The 26931-nt window shown below is 33.7% G+C and overlaps 3 protein-coding genes and 1 long non-coding RNA gene across 5 annotated transcripts; 2 read left to right on the top strand and 2 right to left on the bottom strand.

Annotated features, from left to right (window-relative positions):
* Window positions 1-2188: 2188 nt before the first annotated feature.
* LOC139904053 (uncharacterized) lies at window positions 2189-4066 on the top strand. 2 transcript variants are annotated; one of them, XR_011778637.1, is made up of 5 exons: window positions 2189-2404; window positions 2481-2524; window positions 2867-3446; window positions 3567-3680; window positions 3912-4066. It is a non-coding gene; the product is annotated as an uncharacterized lncRNA (long non-coding RNA). The 2 variants fall into 2 exon arrangements; XR_011778636.1 differs by having other exon boundaries at window positions 2189-2524.
* A 2383-nt stretch (window positions 4067-6449) lies between these two features.
* Window positions 6450-8881, bottom strand: LOC139904054 (FCS-Like Zinc finger 14-like). Its single transcript, XM_071885986.1, has 2 exons — window positions 8068-8881; window positions 6450-6661 (listed from the first exon to the last, which is right to left on the bottom strand). Exons 1-2 carry the CDS (start codon window positions 8619-8621, stop codon window positions 6502-6504), a joined length of 714 nt encoding a protein of 237 aa, XP_071742087.1. The 5' UTR covers window positions 8622-8881; the 3' UTR covers window positions 6450-6501.
* An 11219-nt stretch (window positions 8882-20100) lies between these two features.
* Window positions 20101-21173, top strand: LOC139843023 (uncharacterized). Its single transcript, XM_071833110.1, has 2 exons — window positions 20101-20986; window positions 21169-21173. The coding sequence occupies exons 1-2, from the start codon at window positions 20101-20103 to the stop codon at window positions 21171-21173; spliced, it is 891 nt and encodes a 296-aa protein (XP_071689211.1).
* Window positions 21174-24621: 3448 nt separating this feature from the next.
* LOC139843024 (uncharacterized mitochondrial protein AtMg00810-like) lies at window positions 24622-25794 on the bottom strand. The gene has a single exon (XM_071833111.1). It carries the CDS (start codon window positions 25792-25794, stop codon window positions 24622-24624), a length of 1173 nt encoding a protein of 390 aa, XP_071689212.1.
* Between the last annotated feature and the right edge of the window lie 1137 nt (window positions 25795-26931).

A 26931-nucleotide genomic window follows, 5' to 3' on the forward strand; every position in this document is an offset into this window, starting at 1 on the left:
ATATTATCATGTATATTGGATGTCTTTTTTTTAAAGGTTTCATATTATAACTGATACCATATGATTTGTCTACAGAATGTATATGATGTGAGTTATACTTGTGGCGATATATTTATTAAACAGTTGTATCAAAGAATGACAATTGGGTAGAGGTAAGATATACTTCTCTTTTAAGAGATTTATTTCATTTTTTAATAATGCCTAATTTTAAATTACTCTGTAAGTTTAGGCTTACGGATGTAAATTGTTATTGAATGGTCGTGTTGTAGTAGATTATGAAATGGAATCAATGGTATGATTTGTGTTTATAAGTAATGGAATGATTTGTGTTTGCAATTTAGAAGTATTGATTTGATTTGTATTGGCATTGGAGATCCTTGATATCTTATTTTATCAAATTACTGTTCTTTATAAATTGGATTCAGCAGAGCCAACACCTTTTCATATTATGAACATCTATGGACAGTACAATTGTTTCACTATCGCGTTTTGTATGTCATATGTAATATACTAAATGTTTGGTGTTTATTTCATAGGCAGCGTCTATATCGGTGGTAAATCAAATAAAGGTTTTGGGAATGTATGGTACATATATGTATACAGAGGTGGCAATTACAACCCATAAACTAATGTATGGGTTGATGTTCATATACGCACCAAGACAACCAAAACGGTTCAGTAAGTTATCGCTGATATGATGTATAACCTTATTATCACCTTATCTTTCATGATGTATCTAAAGATCTGACTACTTTGATTACTACTGATATGATATAATCGCTTATATGGTTATATGTGTCTACAACAGCTGATGTTCTTGCAGATTTGTTCCCTTTAATAAAGGCTTATTTCACCCATCATTCGAGAAGACAACACATTTTAGACAACATGACCATTTATATGGATGGATTCTTTATTGCAAAGGTATGTACACATATACTAGCTACTCTCACACACAAACACACACACACACACACACACACACACACACACACACACACACATATATATATATATATATATATATATATATATATATATATATATATATATATATATATATATATATGATGTAAAAAATATAGGTTACTATTATACAATATATACTTTAAAAAACATGATTCTGCAGACATATGGCAGAGTAACCTTTTTAGCCCATTATATATGGAAAGAGGGATTCAACCTCCTTTGGTAACTAATTTACTGTATATTTTGGTATCTTTATATTTTCAATAAAGGTTCATTGAAGCTTACTAATAAGTTAAGTGTGTAAATTTTCATCTTTTTATCATCTTTCTCAAATTCTATAATTCAGTGAGCTTGAAGATCTATAATCATGCCCATTTACCGACAAGTACTCGCCTCTCCTGCCTGCTTGATGACCTTCCAATCTCCTGCTTTTTATGTTTGAAACTGTAAACCAAGAATGTGGGCAATCCGTTGCACTTCCAAAAGGATTATGTTGTTCTTTTACCTTTTTATTTGAGGTGATCTCATTCAACAAAAGCCATATCCATTTAATCATATAACAAGTGGGGAAAAAATCATTTTAGGTCAGTAATTATGAATATGATGGCACACAATCAAAATTATTTTAAACTACATTAGGTCTGTAATTATGGATATGATGTTGGTGTACTATCAACTTAATTGGAGGAAACGAGAACACGAAATACACACTCTTTTTCTTGTCATATTATTTGTCAGAGATGACAAATCGGGCGGGTTGGGTAACATTTTGGCATGATTCATAAAAGGTATGATATTGTTGATCATTTCAGGTATATAGTTGTAATCGTTTTTGTCTGATATTATGGTAAATATTTGGTATAGACTGACAAAGTAAGTTTTTCCCTATTGTTATTTATGTTCTGATATTTTATTTTATTGCAGAACCGTTTGATCTTTACATTGTTTTGTTTCTCCATTAGTAACTACAGCGACCATGAATGAAGTTACTAATTTGTGAAAATAACAGATATCATTTATCGGTTATTTTTTAACGGTATTGCTTTCATGGTCATCAAGTTACTTTTTTAGTTCACCAGCGTGATGTTTTCAGAATCAAGAACACCAGTGCAATCTTTATTGGAACAAAGTTCGATCTCTTATGCATTACTGTTTAGTTTGATAGAGTTTTGGACAACTTTGTTGATATAAATTGTTAACAGTAATTTATAAATTATGATGTACATGCTCTTTTTTGTTACTTACGCTACATATCTCATAATTTCTCTGATAAATTCAGTAGATATAATTGAGAGTCGTGGCCTTTTGTATGTTCTGTTAGGTGGTTTGATTTGAATTATTGACTGTGTTTCAAGGAACTATGTTGCAGGCACACTCTTATATACAAATTCAATGACGCCATCTTCTCGGTTCCCCTCTATTAGTGAATGTCAAGGTACGTAGGTGATCGATAGTTATTAAGAGTTTTTTTTTGTTGCAACTTAGTTGCTTATGTTAGGTGTTATATGTAGTGGTTGGATTATCTTCCGATTTTGGGTTTCCACCTCGCTGTCAGGTACTTTGCTTCTTTTCATAATCGAACTTTTTTTTTTTGTTTGCTTTTTATGTACTGTATCATCTATTGCGATTGCATTTTGGTTTTTATGTTTTGGTTATACTTTTTAAATTCAAGTTAGGTTTTTTTAATTGCTCATATCTTTGTTTTATGCTTTTTAATCTGATGTTTGTATTTATTTTCGTTTTCATTATTATGGAGTTGCTTTTGTTGTTGTAAGTCACAGTTATTTCGTGTTATAATGCTGCCTAAAAGAACGTCGAGACAATTGTGTCGATGTTATGATCATAATCATATTTTGATTGAACATATACTTACATGTATAATTTTTTTATGATTTAGGTGGTCTTGACGATTAAAAATTATTGATTCCAACTACTGTCGTTCTAAGATATATGTTCTCGCCTAAAGAAATGAGGGTAATGTTTTAATAATCTTGGCTTGCCTTTTTGGTTATATTTTTATGTTACAGCTTCAAACCCGTTCGTTAACCCAACTTTATTACTAAATGAATAATTGTGTTCGAAGAGTATTTTGTTTAATAAGCCGAGTCTTACATTCGAAAGCTTTTGTGTGATTGCCTCATTTTAGTAGGAAGGAAGACAACTCTTATTGTTTGCTCTCCGTTTCTCCTTTATATACAAAAAAAAAAAAAAAATCACAATTTTTTTATACGCATTGAATAAGTTGCATAAAGCCAGTGAAATAGTAAATAATGGGAAAACTTTGGGTATTTGAAGTGAATTGAATCAACTTTACAGGCGTGTAAGGTATGTGAGTTTACTCTAATTCTGTTACAATTAATATTTATATATAAAGCATTTCATGTTCATTTTGCATTCAAATGATATGGATAGTTCTTATGCATTACAGTTTAGTTTGATAGAGTTTTGGACAACTTTGTTGATATAAATTGTTACAGGTAATTTATAAATTATGATGTACATGCTCTTTTTTGTTACTTATGCTAAATATCTCATAATTTCTCTGAAAAATTCAGTAGATATAATTGAGAGTCGTGGCCTTTTGTATGTTCTATTAGGTGGTTAGATTTGAATTGGCGACTGTGTTTCAAGGAATTATGCAGCACGCACACTCTTATATACAAATCCAAAGACGCCATCTTCTCGGTTCCCCTCTATTAGTGAATGTCAAGGTATGTAGGTGATCGATAGCTGATAATAGTTTTTTTTTTTTTTTTTTTTTTTTTTTTTTTTGCAAATCAGTTGCTTTATGTTAGGTGTTATTTGTAGTTAGTTGTGTGTTTTTATAAGTTGTTAGCTTGCGTTGCTATAGTAATTTTTGCAAATCGATAGTAGATAATAGTTACTTGACCTTTTTGAAACTTTTGTCCACGGACTCTTAAAATAATCCCTTAAATTTATAGGTTGTTACACGATCAATGGTAGGTTGTTACATGAAGTTTTGGGCACATGAAACAGGCACTACTTTTTGGTTGATCTATCACCCATATGCAAAGTTTTATGTTTATGGGTTTTGATATAAACTTATTTGGCATTTGTATTATTTTTGAAAGTGGAACTGGGATGTACATTAATAATCACTCCTAGGTTGTTTTTGGTCATTTTGTAGTTGTTATGTAATCATCATTTTGTATTTGCTTTATCATACTGTTAATTGATATAACATATACGTTTTCAGTTTGTTTGATTAAAACTCCCCGTGCAACGTACGGGCTCTTAAAGACTAGTTTATTTACAAAATGCAATATTGCCAACATAGGCTCCACCCCGTACTGCATATTGGCTCACATGCAATAATTGGCAACCATTTTTGTAACTAGACTAGAATTAGGACCATTTTTTAACCGAAAGTAGTAAAAAAGTGCTATACTATTGATTTGGTTGTGGATAGGGGTGTGCCCCATTTGATTTTAAAGCGAATAAACCGAATATCGAATCGAATCTAAATCAAAAAAACTCAAACCGAATTTTTTAAACGGTTTTCGGATCGATCGAAACCGAAACCGAAACCGAATTCGTAATTTGGTTTTTGGTTTGGTTTTCGGTTTTGAAAATTTTAAAAACGGTTAACCGAAAACCGAATTCAAATTAATAAAATATTAAAACATATTTATAATTATAATATTTATATTATATTTGATGTATTATTACATTTTTATTAAACAATAAACATGTTATATACCTTGTATACTTAAATTAATTCCACAACTGTAATTTCAAATTTATATGTAAGTTTATGCTAGTTATGATTTTTTTTAGCGATTTTCGGTTTTAACCGAAACCAAACCGAAATCAAATTCAGTTTTCGATTCGGTTTTGGTTATGATTTTGATATTTAAATTTGGTTTTGGTTTGGTTTTGATTTTATAAGTTTCAAAACCGAAAAAACCGAACCAAATTAACCGAAAAAATAAAAAACCGAGCCAATGAACACCCCTAGTTGTGGATGTCGAGCTTGAATTTTGAATAATATAAATAATAACTATTCAAATCGTATGAACTCTATGTATAGTAAAAACTACAACTGTTAAGTGGATTTGTAATCTTGTCACTATGAAATAATAACGTGTTGTTAGTGAGACCTTTTGTAAGAATATCTATATAGTATGTGTTTTAACTTTGGCCCACCATTGTTAATCTCCTAACCCAATGTTACTGGACTTCTATTCTAGTGATTTTACAGAAGTCCATGTTATTAACATTTGCTAATTGCTATTTCAATTATTTTAATTATATATATAATTTTCTTATATGTGAAATAAAATGAAACACGTAATCCAAAAATTCAATTATGTTAAGATGGCAGACTAGCTCTTGTGTGGATATAAATCAATTTGGCAGGCCAAAAATACAGCATTTTTATACTTGTATCTTTAACACCTTTTGTATGTTTTGACAGTTTTAGATTCTAAGAGAACTTTTATATAGACATTTACAAAATTAGGCAGCATAGCTGTGAATGTTTTAGACCAACTTTTTAGTATTTTAATTACTTAAAAGAGGATTAAACATGTGTATTTGGGACTAAGTTTTCAATAAAGACTATTTCTATGTAATCCCTTGGTTCCACATAATCCCTTGGTTCCACATTGATGGAGTACAGTATTTGATTTTCTGTTGTCTCAAATTAATAGTTCACTTTTAATAAATAGATAATGTTAATAACATAAAATTTCTTTATGTCTCTAACTTTGAAATATAAAACAAAAATGTAAGTAAAAAATAAGTTAAAATTATAAAGTATAAAAAAGTACAATATAATGACTATATATCTTAAATTGTGTATTTTGTGTTTAAAGACTATTAATACGAGGCGGATGAAGTATAAACACCTCTGTAGAGCATATCTTGATTGGACTGGAGTGGACATGAAAAAGGGCGAAAAGAAAAGAGAGAACTCAAATAGATCGCATATAACATTGACAGAAAAAACTTATCACTATTTGACAATGTTGTAATGTTTATATAAATATGTTTATATATAAATATATAAATATAAATTAATTAATCCATATGGATGTATAAAACATTCCATAGTTGGATATTGAATGAGATGCAAGATTACAAGCTGCTAAATAAGTCATGGGTGCCCAATACATCAACTGGTTGTATATCTTGCATGATCAGTTGTACCCAGTACATCAAAATTCCATTAATGATATTACAAGCTATAAACCACCATAACTATAAAAACAAAATTTCAAAGTTAAAAACAAGTACTACCCTATAACCCCTCTTTCCCAACATTATCATTCTCCATAGATTTTCTTGCCGCCGAGCTTGAATTAACTTATTCCGGGTTCATTTTTGAACCAAACTATGCATTTCTTTTTCATTATTTATATCTACTATATATATATATATATATATATATATATATATATATATATATATATATATATATATATATATATATATATATATATATATATATATATATATATATATATATATATATGTTATATAAATATATATTGAATATGTTGAAAAACTTCATGCTACAGCCATCCCGGCAGATAACTGCATAGGACTGGAGCATAGAGTCTCTACGTATTCAGGCTGTTTCCGCACCTTTGATGCATGCTTTTCTTTGTTTTCATCAACGGAGATCTGCTTGTACCGACATTCTTCACTACAAAATGCTTTCTCACCTCTACAAACAAAAGACACACGAATAATCAGTCAAAGATGTCATCAATATGAGTTTTTTTCTTGAATGGGTCACAACCTAATTTTTTTAGACCAGTATAGACATATACACCTCTAACCACATATTATATCCAAAATATCCGACCGTTAATTATATACCCACAAGGCCACAACCTCCAGAACGTAAAACAGATTACTAATATTCCGTATTATTAAACCAAGCAATACAGAGAGATCAAGTTGGGGGCCTTTCGCTTAGTGCGGGGGCTGCGGGGAGGGGGTTTTACCAGTCATGCCTTCGGATTGGTCCGGGTTTTCTCCAGGGCAGAGTGGGAGCGGGGTTATGCAACTACGGGAGATAAACGCGTGGGTAGTTAAGTCCCCCTGGATGATCCCAAACTGATGTTCAAAAAAAAAAAAAAAAATACAGAGAGATCAAGTCCATCTGCCAATTTTTGTTATAAGGAAAAAATAAAAAAAAAATTATCTTCCTTAAGCATGAGAGTAACCTCCAAAAAAGGTATTGACCAAGACAACACTATATCAAACAGCCTAGAAGTACAAAATGTTAATTGCATTGTAAGTTATTGTCAAAAGGGAAGCCATGATCTTACTCAAACTACACACAAGATCAATTTAATAGCTTGATAGCAAAAGCTATTATTGACTAGGCCAATAATGCGTTATCTAGCTAACCTTGTGCTTGGCTTTCCGTAAATAGAAAAGATAATACTAACAAATTCTAGTAAAGGACGCGTGAGTTGTTTTCTATTTTCTATTGCATTTTCTCATGTATGTTCATTGTATTTTTTGGTATACCTGAGTATCCGACTCAGCTTTGCGAGCCGACTAATCCCAAGACGAGCAGCACGAAGTCATCGTGGATTCAACCCGTTACCTCTACTTTAGAAGGGTAGACTCTAACATATATGTATGTTTATTGTTTACAAGCATATTCAATGATATGAAACTTTGAATCTCGCAATTATATTACATATCGCCCAATTATTCACTATGAAATACCAAAACACAGCCACACAGGTGACAAAAAGATTTTACTATCTATTTTAATTCCTAACCACTAGCACTATTAGCTCAAGATGAATCTTTTAATCAAGAAAAATCCTACTACTTCATTTGATCATCATCATCATCATCATCATCATCATCTAATTTGAATACCCAATTCATAAAAACAAAAACAAATCAAAACAAGAACTCCCATTAACCCAAAACAGGCAATAATCCGCTTTCTGTATTGTACTACACTCGAAAAATTCTATTACAAAACCACAAATTTAGCAATAACAACAACAAGCTTCTGATTAACTAAACAAACGCATATTCTATAAACATAAGAATTCAAACTTTAACAATAATAAAATTAATTATATAAATAAATATCCATACCTGTACATGAAAATATCCAACCCATGAAGCTTTTTCTTGCAAAGATTACAAGAACTCAAGAAATCAACATCCTCCAAAACCATCATTCCACCACCATTAACCACCGGTGGTGATGGTGCACAAAACACTCCACCTCCACCACCGTTAGTATTAACCCAATAGCTAGTTGTAAGACTACCATTTTTTCTCATAAACCCACCATCAAAATACTCTCTTTTCTTAATTAAATTATTACCCACATGTGATATCACACATGTATACTCTTCCAGTAACTCAATTTCAACATCATCTTTAATATTGGGTATTTTACTACTAAATATAGGGATCGGGTCGGATCTTGGTGAAACTGCAAAAACCGGATTCTGGGTATTATTTTGACCCGGTGATTCATTATTTAAAGCAACCACAATTCCCAACCCAACGACGCCGTTTTGTTCACCAAATCTTTTAACTGATTTGTTTTGATCATTGGAATTTGATGAAGATAAGAAAAAAGGTAGAGCTTTTAATGCTAATCTTGCTTTGTTAGTGTTTTTTCCCTTGAAATCTGCCATTTTTAGCAAGATTTTAGTGGGGCTTATCAAGATTTAATCTTTTTGTTTCCTCAATTGCTAATTTACATACAAATCATCAGAAGCAAAATGGGTTTTGGTTAAATTTGAAAATTTAGAATTTGAACAGATTTGACTGTATATGTATATGCTATGTATATGTACATACATATGTATGTACTCCGTATCAATTAGTTTAGAAGGCAGTGGGAGAGAGAGATGGCTTGAGAGAGAAGGCCACCTGCGCTCTTCCTCTGCTTCTTCCTCTGTGAAATAGGCTCAAGTGCTTTAAAGACAGAAAAAATAGAATAAAGAAGCTATAATGGCAATATTGTAAATAACTGATAATTCAGGGGCCAGGTTATTTGTTTTACTTTTTGCTATGTTTTCATTTTACTCCTTGAAGTTTATGCGCTCATATCTTTTACTCCTATTAAAATGTTATTTTATCATCTATTTCATCATATTTTACTAAAAATATCTTAGCCAGGCTCAAATCAATAACTTTAGGCAAGAGTGAATCATTTAAAAAATTTAACAATTTTTCTATTTCAATCATGTTTGTACAACTATAACAAGCCTCCAATTACATTATAATTAGTTAAAAAATATATGTAATTGTATTTTAAATAATGATACTTTAGGTTATAGTTCACTTGAATTTCATCATTGCTTATGTCTAGCATGCTTTTAGTTTGGTAGTGGCCAACAACCTTTCAAATATTCCTATACAATTTGGGAAATAGATATTGTACTTGCCTAAGTTTCTATCATCATAACAAACTATCATAATGATTGAACAATATTATTCACCATTTGCCAAACAAACCTAATGAATTGCCAAACAACGTCAATGTGACATTACTTGTAAATATTTCCGCGTATAATAAATACTCTGTAGTATGTCTTTTTGCAAATGTATGAGCTGGCAATGGGATGATCGTCATCAATCAATATAATCAATATAGATTGATAGTTGTAAATTTGGTATTGTACCAGATCAATAATTTAATTTTCTAAAGATCATAATAATATGTTAAGTATTCATGTACAGTGTATGGTGTTGCTTTGATGTGTGAGTGATAGTGTCATGAACTCTTATTGAGCCTCAAAATAATCTAATATATACATAAAGTCTAAAATTGCATGATAATAACGTTAAATGTTTATATCCTAAAGTTGTATAAAAATAAATAGTGACTACAAAGAATATAACTTTTGCAGTTTAAACAACTAAAAAGATATGAAAATGAGGTGAAATTTCAATGTATTTGACACAATGATCATGTTAATTTGGAAGGTTAAACCATAGTGATTGATCGGTAACTTTTGAGATTACTCGGACTTAATTACCCATTACTCAAACCTTAGGGTTGTTATTGTATATTTATATAATTGTCTTCTTCTCCACATTTCGTGTTTTTTTAAGTTTTACTCCGTCACATTTTTGTGGAATATAATAATTTCTGCCAATCGACCTACAAAGATTCTTTTTGATTATATATTATATATATTATAATTATATATTATTTATATTTATATTTAACATTTGATTTTCAAATAGAGACGTTTTATTATTATCGTAAGTGATATGTACACAACTATTTTTGTTATATACACAACTAATCATAATTTACAGTGTTGCACAGTACAACAATGTAAATCATGATTGGTTGTATACACATAAGAAAATTGGTTGTGTATATATCATCACCCTTTTATTATACTGAATATTTATATTTATATTTATTATTCGTTAAATACTTCTCCTGTATTGAGATTTTTGTTTTTTTTTTTCTTTCAATTCTGATAAAATAATAAAATAAAATATTTTATTATTGCAATTGTTAAAAAGGTTTTAAAACATGCACTAACACCTGTATTCAACTATTCATAAAATAATAAATTCAAGCGTGAGTTTAATTAAGACAAAATTACGCAGATAAATTTGTCAAAAATGTAATGAGTCGTTCTATTTTAATTTTTGATCTGGATGTCCTTAAGGTTTGCAAATCATGCATGGATAGTCTAGCTGTCTAACCAGTGGCGGATCTAGGATTGGAAGTCATTGGTGTCACCGGTTAAAACCCTCAAAAAAATTCTACTACATGGTTTATTTCAATGATGTCACACAAAAAAAATTACACAATTCAGTGGTGTCACTAGTTAAAAACCCCAAAAAAATTCCACTGTATCACGTATTTCAGTAGTGTCTCGTGCAATCACTCGGGATATAATAGATCCGCCCGTGTGTCTAACAGCTGTTAGTTTTCTTCGTTAACTCCAATCATTTGACAAACATGTAAGAGTAAAATTGTGAATTCATCTTCTATTTTACCACATGCCTTCATATTCCCTTTTTATCCCCTTGTATCTTCTAATTTTACCACCTACCTTCAATCTCCGCAATTTAATACAATAAAAACATTAAAACAAAATTAAAATTCCGTAAGTTCAGTTTGTGTAACATCCTGAATCTTGACCTATTAAAAAATGACTCTTTTGCCCTTATGTGTCAATATTATTATTTTTTTCGAAAGGTAAGCTTTATTAATTAGAAGCCAAGCAAATTGCCCAGCCCAAGAACACGAGGCTTTATTGTTTTCAATAGTTATGTGTTTATAATTATTTATGTGTTTGATTGAGTGCGTTTCGTGACAAAGGTCACTGAACATAATTGTAACGACCCGACAAAATCGTCATTGACGGCGCCGTTAACTTAGGTCCCGTTGCGTGGTCATAGGCCCTAAATGAGACGCGTTTGACCAAAATTATGTAGCATTCATTTGAAACGTGCATGACTTGCAAAGTTTTAAGTTACCAAACGGTTCGACAACAAGTTTAAGTTTACAAAAGTTGTGAAGTATAATTGAAATAAGTTGCGACATAACATAAGTTGTAAATCACGAATGCTATCAATAGCGTATGCATGTATGTATGGTTGACCCCAAACAAGTAATCAGAGTGTATGCATGTATGCTTGACCCCAAGCAAGTATAAGTGTACGCAGAAGCATGTATCAAATAGCCATTCATGAACCTGAGAAACATATAGAAAACTGTCAACGAAAAACGTTGGTGAAATCATAGTTGTATTTGTAAACGTTGTTTTGAACCACAAGCAAGTATAAAGTTGATTATCTAAATCGTTTGCATTCCAAAAGTTGTTGTTTGTATCACGAGCACCCAATTATCAAGGCTTAACTGAATGGTACCTCTGAATCTAGTGTTAGAACCTACACTATACCTGAAAATATATTTCATCCGCTAACAGTAGCGAACCGTCCGAATGAGGGTTCGTCAAACCCGTATGGTCACACAACATAAGTTCTCGCTTACACCCTGCAAGTGTAACTAATGATAATTGAATTGAGGCTTTTTGTTCTAACTCGTACGTGGAATGTTTGTTTTCGTACTTGTGTCCAAAGCAAGGTTGCAAAAGACGCGAGACGGGGTCGAGACGGAGGTCTAGACGGATGTTGACTAACGTTGACTTTTAAATAAAAATGTTATATATTATATATATATTGTACATTACATTATTCCAAACATAAGCATTTCACACATGTTTAAATACTTCAACATTTCAAACATAAAAAAAGAAACCCTAAGTAATAGCACAACGTTTAATATTAAAAAAAAAAACTTGAAAAAAAAAACTTGAAAAAAATCAGAAAAACCCGTTTTTTCCCGTCTCGGACCGTGTTTGACCGTCTTTTGACCGTTTTTTGGCCGATTTCCGTTTTTCAAACGTTTTATGTATAAACGGGACGGGGCACTCCAAAATCCGTCTACACCCCCGTTTTTTCCGTTTTTTAAAACACTAGTCCAAAGTATAAAAGTATGAAATGTATATAAGTATGAAATGTATATGTTTCTCAGCCCACGATTTAAAAGAAATAAAAGTTGTTGAAAAGGTGGGACTATGATCTCACCTCGAGTGCACGAGTATAAAGGTACTTCACAAAGTAAACGTGTGCATGAAAGTTGTTTAGTCTTGACCTAAACAAGTAAGTTGTATCAATACCGGGTAAGACACAAGATCGGTCGAAATGTGTTCAATTAGTCATACGGCTCGTTACGACTCGATTATATAGCATGTGAGTCAATTTTTCAAGTTTTATGCAATATATAAGTATAAAAGCATATCAGAACTTTTGCATAAGTATTTGGTTAAGTTTGACTAAAAATCAAACTTGGTCAAAGTCAAAGTCAAAGTCAACGGGGCCGGGTCGGGTATCCGACAATTTTTCCTCAATTAGTAGTCATATATAAACATGTTGGCCAAGTTTCATGTTAATCGGAGGTGCGTAGGATAATTAGAATTAAACGTAAAAATGCAAAGTTGGACAGTCCGCTGATCAAGCTTAATGCGCACCGCGCATAAAAGTGCGCACCGCGCATTTGTACACAAAAAATGTTGTCTGCTGAAAAGTCATGTGCACGAACCAAAACTCTTTCAATCACAACTTATGAACCGAAAACACTCAAAATACGTATCTTATATCGTTGGAAAGGTATTTTGACAAGGAATACAACTAAGAACATATCATCAATCATATCCAACATTTACAACAATCAAATCCACATTGAATGATCATTGAAAGTTCATCATTCAATGCTTCAAGTCCATAAACGCATAAGATGATTCGGGCATTCAATTTACACATACGATATGCCATTACGAAGGTAATTAAACATACATTGCAACTAAACACTTACTAACGATGTTTCATAGCATTCAATGCATCAAAAATTCATTTTAAAGTTCATCAAACCCTAACCAAGAATCATGAATTCAACCATTTTGTAAATGAAGCTTTTCTAAATCAACCTACATACCAACACTAAGCTAATGATGCTAGTAACACATTTAATACATGAACTTTAACATTTAAACAACATTTACTTAACCAAAATCAAGGATTAAACTAACCCATTTCAAGTGTTCATGCTTGTTACTCAAAACAACAAAATCGAGCAAACAAATCACATATCCATGTTAGACTTGAGCCATAGACACTAATTAACACCATTTCAAGTCTATAAAACGAATTTAGAGAAATCTAGAGTTTTTAGAAACTTTACCCCAAGTAGTGAAATTGGTACCAAAACGTAGAGGATGAAGAGAGGATTCCAAAAGTACGATTCGTTTTGTTGTAAGCTTCCTCAAAATGATTTAGATGATGATTTAATGTTGAAGATGAAAAGGATGATAGTTTGGAAGTAAAAAAATGAGAGAAAATGGAAAAGAAAAGAAAATATAATGAGTGGTGGGGAGGGAGGTGGTGACTAGTTCAACTAGTTGCCACTATGGTCAAATGGCGAATTTAGTCCCTCGAGTTTAAAAGCGGGTGCGTGAATTAACCGAACGAATTATTTTTGATACGCTAGAGTAAACGAGAGATGTTATAATTAAATAACGGAAATGTTGAAAACACAAATTAACGGATGATACGAATTTAGATAACGAAAGATATTAGCTATAAAAAAAAGACGGCGTTAAAATAACTTTAACGGAAAAAGGCGGGATGTTACATTACCTATACATTAAAAGAAATTTTGTCCCGAAATTTAGTTGGAAGTAGTAGTCGTTGTTTCTTCCTCGAGACCTTGCGTTGCCAATTCTACGAATAAGTGAGGGTACTTGCTTGGGCAGTTCAACGAACTTTGACAGTCGGGATTTTACGTTTTTTTAAAGTTTGGTTTCACGATTCATAATTTCAACCGGTTCTCCTAGGAAGTGATGGTTGTCATCGATAGTAAGCTCATCGAAAAGGATAACAAGTTCTTGTTTCGCAAGACACGCCTTTAAGTTTGATACACAGAATGTAGGATGAACGGAATTTGTTTGAGTTGGGAGTTCGAAACGGTAAGCAACGGGTCCAATACGCCCCAAGATTTCATAAGGATCAGAACATCGCGGATTTAGCATCCTACGTTTCCCGAAACGGATTACACCTTTTCAAGGTGCGACTTTTAACATTTCGTTGCCACCCACTTGGAATTCGAGAGGTTTACGTCTAACATTGGCATAGCGGCGATTACGGGCTATCTTGAGCCTTTCTTGGATTTGAACGATCTTAACGTTAATTTCATGAATGAGTAGGATTCGGTGGTTTGATTGTTGCCTACGGCGGCCCAACAAATAGTAGAACGACATTTGCGGCCATATAAAGTTTCAAAAAGAAAAGTGCGACGTTAATACTCAAGTGATAACTATCATTGTAAGAGGAATCGGCTAACGGCAACGATACAAGTTCGTGATATGTTTTCCAAGGTTTGAATCGTACATTTGCTTAGTCCGTCGGTTTGTGGATGGTACGCGGTACTCATGAATAATTTTGTTCCCAAAGTTTCTTGTAAGGCACTCCAAATCTAGAAGTGAAACGAGCATCTCGATCCGAAACGAGGTACATTTCTTTAAGAAATATTTAAACAAGTTTGTTAGGACTTGAAAACGTTTGCTAGAGCAAGTTTCTTATCGATTTTTGAAAACATTCGTTAGGACTATTCACCCTCGTGGCGAATACTAGTATAACGTGAAGAGTCTCTCTCTCCATTGAGAATTTAGATAGAAGATTTCCTTATACGAAAGTACGAGTGTGATGCGAGAGAAATTTTCGCCTCGATGTGAGCATACCAAGCATTTTGTAGTTCGTTGATAAAACTGTGCGAAAACGAGATAGTATACACGTGTAGCATATGTTTTGAAGTTGAAAGAATTGGTCCTTTATTCAGAAGCATAAATATGATTTGGCAATAATCAAAGGTGTGTCCTTGGTATGGTTGTTATCAATATTCACGGAGTTTTCGGATGTTCAAAACAAAATTATAATGTCATGTACATGGCACGTGGTGGTGAGTAGGTTGATCGAGTCCAATCACCATCACGTGTCATTAGAACTTTGGTATGACTTACTATAATATAACTACGTTGATCGAGTGTCATTATATTACACTAACTCATACCTCCATTCCCACATCACTCCATAAAATCGAGTTCGTGTAATCCTGAAGATTTAAAATGAACAAAGTGTAATGACGTCTCTAACGTGACTCGTATTTAATCGAAAGAATTAGTGCAACTCTGAAGATGCGTTTCCCGAGGGAAGTGTATAACTGGTTGTTCACGTCAATGCGGTTCAAGTCGAACAATAATGTCTTTAGGTACGAAAAGAGTAACGAATTATGATAACGAGTAGTACGCACCCGTAGTGATAAGCAGTGATGACGATACTCATCTAGAGTAGTGGTGGTAGTAACAAGAAGTGGTAGATAGTGAAGATCACCGGTGTAACATCGGTAGTGGTTAATGATTTCCATAGTGGTGGAAACTTTATAGTACTCGTGGATAGTAAGCCGGGACGGTGATGAATAACAACCTGGGAGACAGAGTTCCCGAACTAGTATAACTAATGAAGTCGTCGTCATTCTCACGTGTATGAATCTTAAGTTTACGTGTGTTACCCGAAAGTGGTAGAGTACGTATTCGTATGATGAAAATTTGGTACCATTAAGAAGTTCACCTAAGAATGGTTTAAGTATATATGCACAAGTAGTCAAGTAAGTGCTATCTATAGCAAATGCAAGTCAGAATGCAATGATTAACTATCCGGTTGTAGTCTAGATTCACTAATGCGTCCTAACGACTATGTCAGACACACTAATTCACATCTTAGATCCCTACAACCAACGCTCTGATACCATCTGTAACGACCCGAAAAAATCGTCATTGACGGCGCCGTTAACTTAGGTCCCGTTGCGTGGTCATAGTCCCTAAATGAGACGCATTTGACCAAAATTATGTCGCATTTATTTGAAACATGCATGACTTGTAAAGTTTTAAGTTACCAAACGGTTTGACAACAAGTTTAAGTTTATAAAAGTTGTGAAGTATGAATGAAATAACTTGCTGATATCGGGCAAAAAGTTACGTTTTTACCCCCTAAATTAAGCCCTAAAACAATAAAGACTAAAAATTTGTCGGCAAAATTATCGCTTTTTCGGTTGATTTTATAGATTAAGTAATTACAAATTCGATGCAAAAAGAATCAAGTAAAACGGAGCTAAAACGAAGATTCTAGAGCGAAAACGGTGAAAGACAAGAAATCAAGTTACGATCCAGTGAATCAAGGCTGACCAGCACCAAAAATGGCCTGCCATACGGCCTGCCATACGGCCTGCCAGTATGGGGTACGACCTGCCAAACGGTCCAGCAAACGGCCCCTTAATACGGCTTGCTATGCAAACGGCCTGCCAAATACGGCCTGCCATACGGCCTGCCAGCCGTTTGCAGGCAAAAATGAGGTCTATTTAAAGGGCTCTCTCCATCCATTCCAACACACACTCAAACTTGCAATTCATTTTATATTTTCAATCTTTTAGTTAGTTTTAGTAGTAGCTAGCTTAGCTTTTATTTTCCGGAGGATATCCCGGCGAGTCCCTGCGATCTCGGGCAGATTTGTTCGGCCTTTTCAGGTTTTTATCCGAAACGCTTGTCTTTTGTATTAAACATGTATTCTTACTTTTTATGTTTAATAATGCGTTCCGATATTGCCATGATAGCTTAATTTATCTGTATGTTGCCATGATAAAAGTTTGGGTTAGCGTAATTATGTTAATTTAGTACGATTACTGTTATAATACTGAACTAGGAAGTCTGATAGATTTGTATGCTAGCATCTTAAGGATTGACCAACCTAGGTTGTGATCAGGACTTGTCCACCTATATGAAATTAGCTACTTCATAGGATTAAGATCCCTGGTTATACTGTATCTGAAGATTCTATGAACTCGGTATGGCCGGAGTTCCCGACAGGCATCTAATGCACTTTTAGGACACGGAACTTAGGAATTGAGACATGAATGACCTAGTATGCCTATTGACTATTCCGAAGAGACCTCTTATGAGCTGTTAAGATCTAGTTAGCGCCTTTACTGAATGACCCAAGCCTATTGCATGTTCTTGTTTGATTGTTGCCCAAGGTCTTAGTCATACCAACTGTTTAGGTATTCAATAGGTTTCTATCTGCTTTACTATCAGTATATTAACTGTGATGCTGTATAATGTTTGAATTGTTGAGATCTCATTAGTATGATGTAATGGTTGCTAGTTTTCATTTAAGGTTTTGCCAACTTAAACCGACGGACTCCTTCCATTTGTGATCAGTGTTCAATCAACACGGCACATTGTTATTCAGTTACCTAAACTGATAACGAGGTTTAGGATTAGAGCTTAACTCACTAATAAACCTAGTATACTACTGAGGATAACCTCCGAGGTATTATTACACTTCAGTTATACGACCAAGTGACATACTTCTCACTGCTCAAAGAGAACTCCGAGAGTTCAGAGATAAGTAGGTCTGTGTAATTGGCTCATCCAACCAGATCTACATCATTCCAAGCATAGTCTTAACATAAGCATAATTACTTTTCCCTAACCCAATACTGATATCTTGGTCAACATTTTCCTGATCTGCATACTCCGGATATCCTTCCACTTTATTTACTTTTCTGCATTTAGGACCTTTAGCTAAAATCAACTACTATCTTTTATCCAGGTAATTTAACTAAAAGACAATTATCCACTTGATCTTCAATTCGTTAATCAACATAAAAATACGACAATAGGTTAACTTACACCTTCTACACCTTAGAAAGTAAAAGTAAATTTAGGCCCCGCAAAATATAAATAAACAAAGACACTGTGTGCTACCGAATCGGACATCCTGCGACATAACGACACCGCACAAATAAAACCATCCGTTAGTGGCATATCAGTTGCACTCTTTCTTCTTGGCGCCGCTGCCGGGGATCGAATATTTTGATGTTAATCGGAGGTGCGTAGCATAGTTAGAATTAAACGTGAAAACGCAAAGTTGGACAGTCTGCTGATCAAGCTTAAGGCGCACCGCGCATTTGTACACAAAAAATGATGTCTGCTGAAAAGTCACGTGCACGAACCAAAACTCTTTCAATCACAACTTATGAACCGAAAACAGTCAAAACACGTATCTTATATCGTTGAAAAGGTATTTTGACAAGGAATACAACTAAGAACATATCATCAATCAAATCCAACATTTACAATAATCAAATCCACATTGAATGATCATTGAAAGTTCATCATTCAATGCTTCAACTCCATAAACGCATAAGATGATTCGGGCATCCAATTTACACATGCGATATGCCGTTACGAAGGTAATTAAACATACATTGCAACTAAACACTTACTAATGATGTTTCATAGCATTCAATGCATCAAAAGTTTATTTTAAAGTTCATCAAACCCTAACCAAGAATCATGAATTCAACCATTTTGTAAATGAAGTTTTTCTAAATCATCCTACATACCAAAACGAAGCTAATGATGCTAGTAACACATTTAATACATGAACTTTAACATTTAAACAACATTTACTCAACCAAAATCAAGGATTAAACTAACCCATTTCAAGTGTTCATGCTAGTTACTCAAAACAACAAAATCGAGCAAACAAATCACATATCCATGTTAGACTTGAGCCATAGACACTAATTAACACCATTTCAAGTCTATAAAATGAATTTAGAGAAATCTAGAGTTTTTAGAAACTTTACCCCAAGTAGTGAAATTGGTACCAAAACGTAGAGGATGAAGAGAGGATTCCAAAAGTATGATTCGTTTTATTGTAAGCTTCCTTGAAATGATTTAGATGATGATTTAATGTTGAAGATGAAAAGGATGATAGTTTGGAAGTAAGAAAATGAGAGAAAATAGAAAAGAAAAGAAAATATAATGAGTGGTGGGGAGGGAGGTGGTGACTAGTTCAACTAGTTGCCACTATGGTCAAATGGTGAATTTAGTCCCCCGAGTTTAAAAGCGGGTGCGTGAATTAACCGAATGAATTATTTTTGATACGCTAGAGTAAACGAGAGATGTTATAATTAAATAACGGAAATGTTGAAAACGCAAATTAACGGATGATACGAATTTAGATAATGAAAGATATTATCTAAAAAAAAAGACGGCGTTAAAATAACTTTAACGGAAAAAGGCGGGATGTTGCAGTAATCATTTTTTTAGATTTGAACTTCGTTAAAGCCGCCAAAAAAGATGTGTAGTGTAGTAGATAAGTTATACCCATGTAATATAGGGAGTAGGTCTTTAACCTCATAAGACCCTTCGTAACAGGCCCTCCCCACGCTGTTGTAGCCTAGCTGGAGGACTCGAAACGCCGGAAAAATGCCGTAACGGCGCCGTGGTGGGCGGCGTTGCGGCGGCGTTGGGGAAGATGCAACGGATAGGGAAACGGGAGTGGTGGACAGGTGGATGAATGTGGTTGGGCTAGAAATCTAGCCGTTGGCCAACGGAAAAAAAAAAATTAATATATTTATTTTATCTATATATATACATAATTACCTTATAACTTTACACACAACAATTATCTTTCTTTCATTCTTTAACTCTATTCTTACTAAAAAAAAGCACAAAAATGGATAAGGCCTTCAAAATGTTTAACTTTTTAATCGATGATTTGGATGATGAAAAAATTGTTACGTTCGTTAACAGTTTATGGGAAGAAGAGGAAGAAGAAGTAGAAGGAGAGGCGAGTAGTTCACGAGTCCCTCGTCCCCGCACTTATATTGCACGAGATCGTGAGGCTGCTGCCGAGAGGTTATACAATGATTATTTTGCGGAGTCACCTATTTATCCAGAAAAAAAGTTCAAACGACGGTTTCGAATGAGTCGTCAATTGTTGCTCCGTATCATCGAAGGTATATCTAACTATAATAGTCATAATATACCCGATTATTTTTTGTACTTTAGGGAGCGTCCCGATTGTACTGGACGTCAAAGTTTGACAATATACCAAAAGTGTACGGCGGCCATACGCCAAATGGCGTATGGAACCACACCTGATATGTTTGACGAATATATAAAAATTGGTGAGAAAACTGCTGGCCAATGTCTAGAAAACTTTTGTCAATGCGTATTTCATTTGTTTGCAAGAGAGTATTTACGTAAACCAACCGCAGATGATATTGCTCGGCTTTATAATTTTCATTCACAAAAACATGGTTTACCGGGTATGCTTGGTAGCATTGATTGTATGCATTGGGAGTGGAAAAATTGCCCTGTTACGTGGCAAGGGCAATATACTCGAGGTGATCAAAAAGGCCCGTCTGTTATGCTCGAGGCAGTAGCCTCTCAAGATTTGTGGATATGGCATGCATTTTTTGGTATGGCGGGTTCAAACAACGACATTAATGTTTTAAATATGTCGCCATTATTCAACACCATAAAAGATGGCACTGCTCCACCTTCACCATTTGAAGTAAACGGACATCACTATGAGAGAGGGTATTACTTAGGTGATGGTATATACCTGGATTGGGCTATGTTGGTAAAAGCTCCCCACAACCCGATTGACGAACCACGCAATATGTTTGGAACTCGATCTAACCGAACATGTTTGGAACTTGTCACCTTTTTTTCGTTCCGCTAATAATGTCGAGTAGTATGTGATGTATTATCTAATTTTATTTTTTATGTGTTTCAGTTTGATGTACTTTTTTTATCAATTTAATAATTTATGTATTTCTAGTTCCGATAATATTAATACAAATGTTGTTTACTTAAAATAGCCGTTTATTGCATTGTTTCATAAAACGATTACATTAAAATAAAAAACCACATAAGTTCCTAAAACGATATTACATTATTTCCTAACGGCTATCTTGAACAACTGACTACTTGTCATCGTCACTTGGTGCAGCACCACCTTCATTTGGTGCAACTTCATCGTCAGTTGTTGCATAAAATGAGGCTCGCAACTCCGGATCTTCACTGTCCGAGCTTTCTGGTACATCCTCTTCACTGCTTGAAATGGCGTAACTTTCATCCAAAAATTCAGTATATAGATTAATTGCTTCTTCACTAACCAAAGCTTTTCCAATCAAACCATAGTATTGAAAGTCTTCTTCAATTTTGGTTGCGCGGACGTTTGGGTTTTTGAAATACCAAACTTCTCTCGGTTGGTATGGTACGTCTCGCTGGATAATTGGAAGGAAAGAATACCAATAACGATACTCACGCGTATCGACCCAATAACTAAGTGTGTCGCAGGGTGTGTAACTCTTCATGTCGTCGAAAAATTGACCTCCGTGATGAACTTTGATGTGAACATTCAATGGACTCATTTTGAAATTTGAGAGGAATTTGAGATGAATTTGAGAGAGTAAATATGATAAGTGTGTGTTTTAGGTTGAGGTAAATGAGTGTTTATATAGAGGAAAATTGAAAAAAAAAAAGGCTAGTTTCTAGCCGTTGCAATTCAAATTTTTTTTTTAAATTTAATTTTATTACATTAAATAATAATAATAAGTTACAAAAATAAAATAAAACAGGAAAATACAAAAATAAATGCCACATCAGCATTCCACTACCACAACACCAACTTTCAACACCACCACTACTTCACTCTCTCCCACAACACATCCTAATCATCAAATAACTCACAACACCACCCCACAACATAGCACACCATTACAAATGGTCTAAGTGAATAAATGTATCTGGAACTTGTTTCATTCCAATCTTTAGCAACAAAAACACACGCACACACCCTAGTTCTTTCTATTTAAAACCTTAGCTCAATTCATCTTGCTTTTGGATTTGATCAAGTTGTGTATCTAATTCTCTGTGACAAGATCATAACATGGTATATATATGTGTGTGTGTGTGTGTGTGTGTGTGTGTGTGTGTGTATGAATTTAAATGATTATGGTATGAGTTTAATGGGTTTTTATACAAATTGGGATTTATACTTGAATCTTGTTGTTTTATGTTTACAAACAAGAGTTGATGCTTTAAATAGCTTCTATATATGTTATATGATGTTTGTATACCATTAGATTGCTCAAAATGCGTTAAAATCATGATTTGTGGTGTTAAAACTCGAATTTGTTGTTGATGATGGTTGTTGTCACTCACCAGAGTGACGGTCACCCTACCGAGTGAGACCAGGGTGAGAGTGACACCAGAGTGATGGTCATCCGACTGAGTGACAATGGAGTGAGATCTCGGCCACTAGGGTGAGAATTTCAATACGCGCTAAGTGCTAATTGGACAATTTGAGGCTTATACGCGCGTGTAGTAGCTCGTTTTGCATGTAAAGACATGTATAACTTATTTTTGTAATTAGATGAAGATTTTAATATGCATGTCGGGTCGTTCGCGTGTACCTGACGTTACGTGCACTAGTGACTTAGTTCTGTGAATGGGTCAAGTGCATTCTTGACCCATGTGATGCGTTTTATTGTTTTAAACTATTCCATTGATAGAACATGATTTGGATAAGTATACTAACTTGTGATATATTATTCTCAGGTGATAAGAGTAAGCAAAAGACTCGGTAAGTGGAACTATCCTATCAGTTATTAGTATAGAGTAGCAAGTTGTGCTACTATTAATTTAATGCATGATAGGATTGTATGATAGTATTATTGTTGATATACTATGTGGATTGTATGTTTGTATATGCACAAGTTGACTAGTTACTAGGAGTTGGCCTTGGTCTGTTAGGTTGGACTCAAAAGGTCAACCGTGATCTGTCAGGTTGGATCCACGTGCTATTGTTTGTTGAGTATAGTACTAAATGATGTATGTGTTGCGTATGAATGACTATACCTAGTTGATTTAGTAGTATGGACTATCGGTAAACTCTAACTCGATCAGCTAGCGACTGAAGGACCGTACAAGCCGCCGGTCCTCTGGTTGTTGTAATAGATGTGGTAGGATAGCAATCGTTGTATGATTTGATGTTGTATACTAGAATAGAAATCATTATAGATGGTTTTAATTTCTTCCGTTATGTTTAAAAAACGTACGTTGTTACAGTCTGTAATTTTATCTTCTAATTTACAACCATACTTTCATTTTTTATCTTCTAATTTTTCTCTAGAGTTCATCCTTTAATTTACAAGAAATTAACAAATCGATATTAACAAGATTTGATTTTGCAATATTAACTAGATCTGCTTGATCTTCATCATAGTCGCCATCTCCAACACCAACTACAAACGTTTCTTTACCATGGTAGCCAGATCTGTGTGAAATCACTACTCTAAGTCTGGTCCATATGTTGACGCCCCGGACTACCGTCGTGAAGTTGAACCTGTTGGTGTCGAGAAGGAGAAGAAAGTTGCTTGTGGGTTTTGTTTTGTTTCTTACGTTTAAATAAAGAACCATGATTATGATGTTATTATCTTTGCAGATGAACCGTTGCTAAAGTCACAAAATTGTGACAATTTTTGCTATAAACACTACCGGCCATCAATCATTGAATCAATGCTGTAAACAAACCTCAAAATTACTGAACTATAACAGATCAAAGAAATAACAAGATCCAGATCCAAAAAATATACACCAGATTCAATCTAAACTTTTACAAACAAAATGAAATCTCTCACACTCACTCTTTCTTCAATAAACAATACATTTATGAAGACATACAAAGAAATCACAGAATCAATCTCACAGTTGAATCAATGTGATTAACATGTGAGAGAAGAACAGAAACCCTAGTAGATCGAAGTGAGAGAGAGATATTTCTCCAGAGAAAATAGAAAACTGATAATAAAAAATTAAAGAGAAATACAGCCTTTTTATATTTTCTGGAGCAAAATATTAACCATCTGGTCCCTGGACTTCTTAATTGTGAACTTTTGCCCAGAAAGTGTTGAAATAATAAACACAAGTTGTGTTTTTTACAAATTGGCCACATAAATTAATGTAATAGCATCATCACTGCAACTTGATAACCAACACTGCATCTCCTTTACAATCTACTCTTTTCTGCAATTATCAACAACAAAGATCTACAGCATCATCAGCAAATCACTTGCTATCTACTCACCTGCACAATCTCATCATAGAGAATAAGTAGAAATCAAAAATAAAGAAATTAGATTGAACACTTAAAATATATATGTTTTAACACCCCCCCCCCCCCTCAATCTAATTTCTGGAACAGGTCTATCAGTTTTAACTCATCACAAATAAACTTGTGTGAATTAACACCAAGACCTTTGGTAAAAATATCTGCTAATTGACTAGCAGACTGAACATTAACAATTCTGATTGCTCCTGTTGAACATTTGTCTCTAACCAAATGCAAATCAATTTCAAAATGTTTAGTTCTCTCATGAAACACAGGATTGGCTGCAATTTGAATTGCAGACCTATTGTCACAATATAAATTAACAGGAAGCAAGTTATTAACTTTTAAATCAGTTAAAATGTTAATTATCCACAATATTTCAGCAGTTGTAGCAGCCATAGCTCTGTATTCAGACTCTGTGGAAGATCTAGATACAGCAGCTTGCTGCTTACTTTTCCAAGAAACTAGAGAACCACAAAAGAAAACACAGTAACCAGTAATGGACTTTCTAGATTGAAGACATTTACCCCAATCTGCATCAACATAAGCAGATAAAGAAATAGAAGCAGACCTGGAAAGCAACACTCCTTTACCTGGAGATCCTTTAAGGTATCTTAAAATTCTGAGAGCCAATTTCAAATGTGAACTCAAAGGTGAGTGCATATATCTACTCAAACACTGAACAGCAAATGCTATATCAGGTCTGGTATTTGTAAGATAAATAAGTTTACCCACCAGCTTCTGATATTTAGTAACATTAGACAACAATGCATCATTACTATTTGGTTCAGTGTTAAGCTTAACATTAAAATCCATTGGTACAGCTACTGGTTTGCTTCCCAACAGACCAAACTCATTAATCAACTCAATGCAATACTTCCTTTGTGACAAACAAACACCTTGTTCACATTTTAAAACTTCTATTCCTAAAAAATATTTCAACTCACCCAAATCTTTGATTAAAAACTTGGTTTTCAAAAAAGTTTTAAACTTTTCAATTTCAAATTCATTGTTCCCAGTAATCACAATATCATCAACATACACAAGCAATGCAACAAAAATATCATTTTCACTTTTTACAAACAATGAATAATCACTAACACTTTGAACAAAATTATTTTCTTTTAAGGCTTGAGTCAATTTTTCATTCCATTGTCTAGGTGCTTGTTTTAAGCCATATAAAGATTTCACTAACCTACAAACCTTAGTTTCATTTTTAGAAAAATAACCCTGAGGAAGATCCATATACACTTATTCATACAAGTCACCATACAAAAAAGCATTATTAACATCCAATTGAAACAATTTCCAACCATTTTGAACAGCTAGAGTAATTAAACACCTAACAGTTACCATCTTTGCAACAGGAGAAAAAGTCTCATCAAAGTCAACTCCCTCTCTTTGACTATAGCCTTTTGCAACTAACCTAGCCTTAAACCTTTCTATCTCTCCAGTTGACCTATACTTGATCTTATAGATCCACCTACAACCTATTGGTTCCCTTCCTTCTGGAAGTTCAGTTAATACCAATGTATTATTTCTAAGTAAAGCTTCCATTTCTTCATTCATTGCATTAACCCATCTAGGATCTTGTGCAGCCCCATTATAACTTTTAGGTTCAATACTCTTATTCAGACTAGATGTAAAATAGAAATTTTCCTTAGACAGGTAAGAATAATTGACCACATTATGTAAACTATACTTAACCTTTGAATTCATCATAGTCATCAAATTTTTTAGGTAAGACAGATGGCCTTTCAGATCTCCTAAGAGTATTAGTGTCAACAGAACTAGGATGAGTAGCAGAACTTTGTCTCCCAGATGATGAAGGTTCAATAAAAATATTTGTATTTTGTAAATTGCCCTCAGGGAATTGATAACAACTATCACCACTACCAGATGCATCAGAAGTGCCATCACCATTACCTACTGTATCAACCCTTGAAGATTGAGTATGTGGTATTGGTGTTGCAACATCATGAACACTGGGATTAAGAGATCTCCCTTCATCATTGGGACTTGAAGAACTTTGAGTATTAGATTTTTCAGGGTAAAATAAGTCAAAGAAATTAATTTGATTTAAACCAGAAATATTATCAGACTGTTTATTTAAAAGTTTGAAGGGAAAAATATCTACATAAAACTTAACATCCCTTGAATAAAACATAACTTTGCTATCCAAACTCCATAACTTATAACCTTTCTTTTCATTTGAATATCCCATTAAAAACACACTTTTCAGACCTTTCAGAAAACTTATCAACAACATTTAAAAGTTTTGCAAAACATAAACACCCAAAGCTCTTAAAATGGGAGAAATTTGGTTCAAATCCAAAAATTATTTCATAGGGAGATTTTCCTGCTAACACCTTAGTTGGCAAT

The sequence above is a fragment of the Rutidosis leptorrhynchoides genome, chromosome 4 (genome assembly GCF_046630445.1).
Source record: "Rutidosis leptorrhynchoides isolate AG116_Rl617_1_P2 chromosome 4, CSIRO_AGI_Rlap_v1, whole genome shotgun sequence".
Taxonomy (NCBI): Eukaryota; Viridiplantae; Streptophyta; class Magnoliopsida; order Asterales; family Asteraceae; genus Rutidosis; species Rutidosis leptorrhynchoides.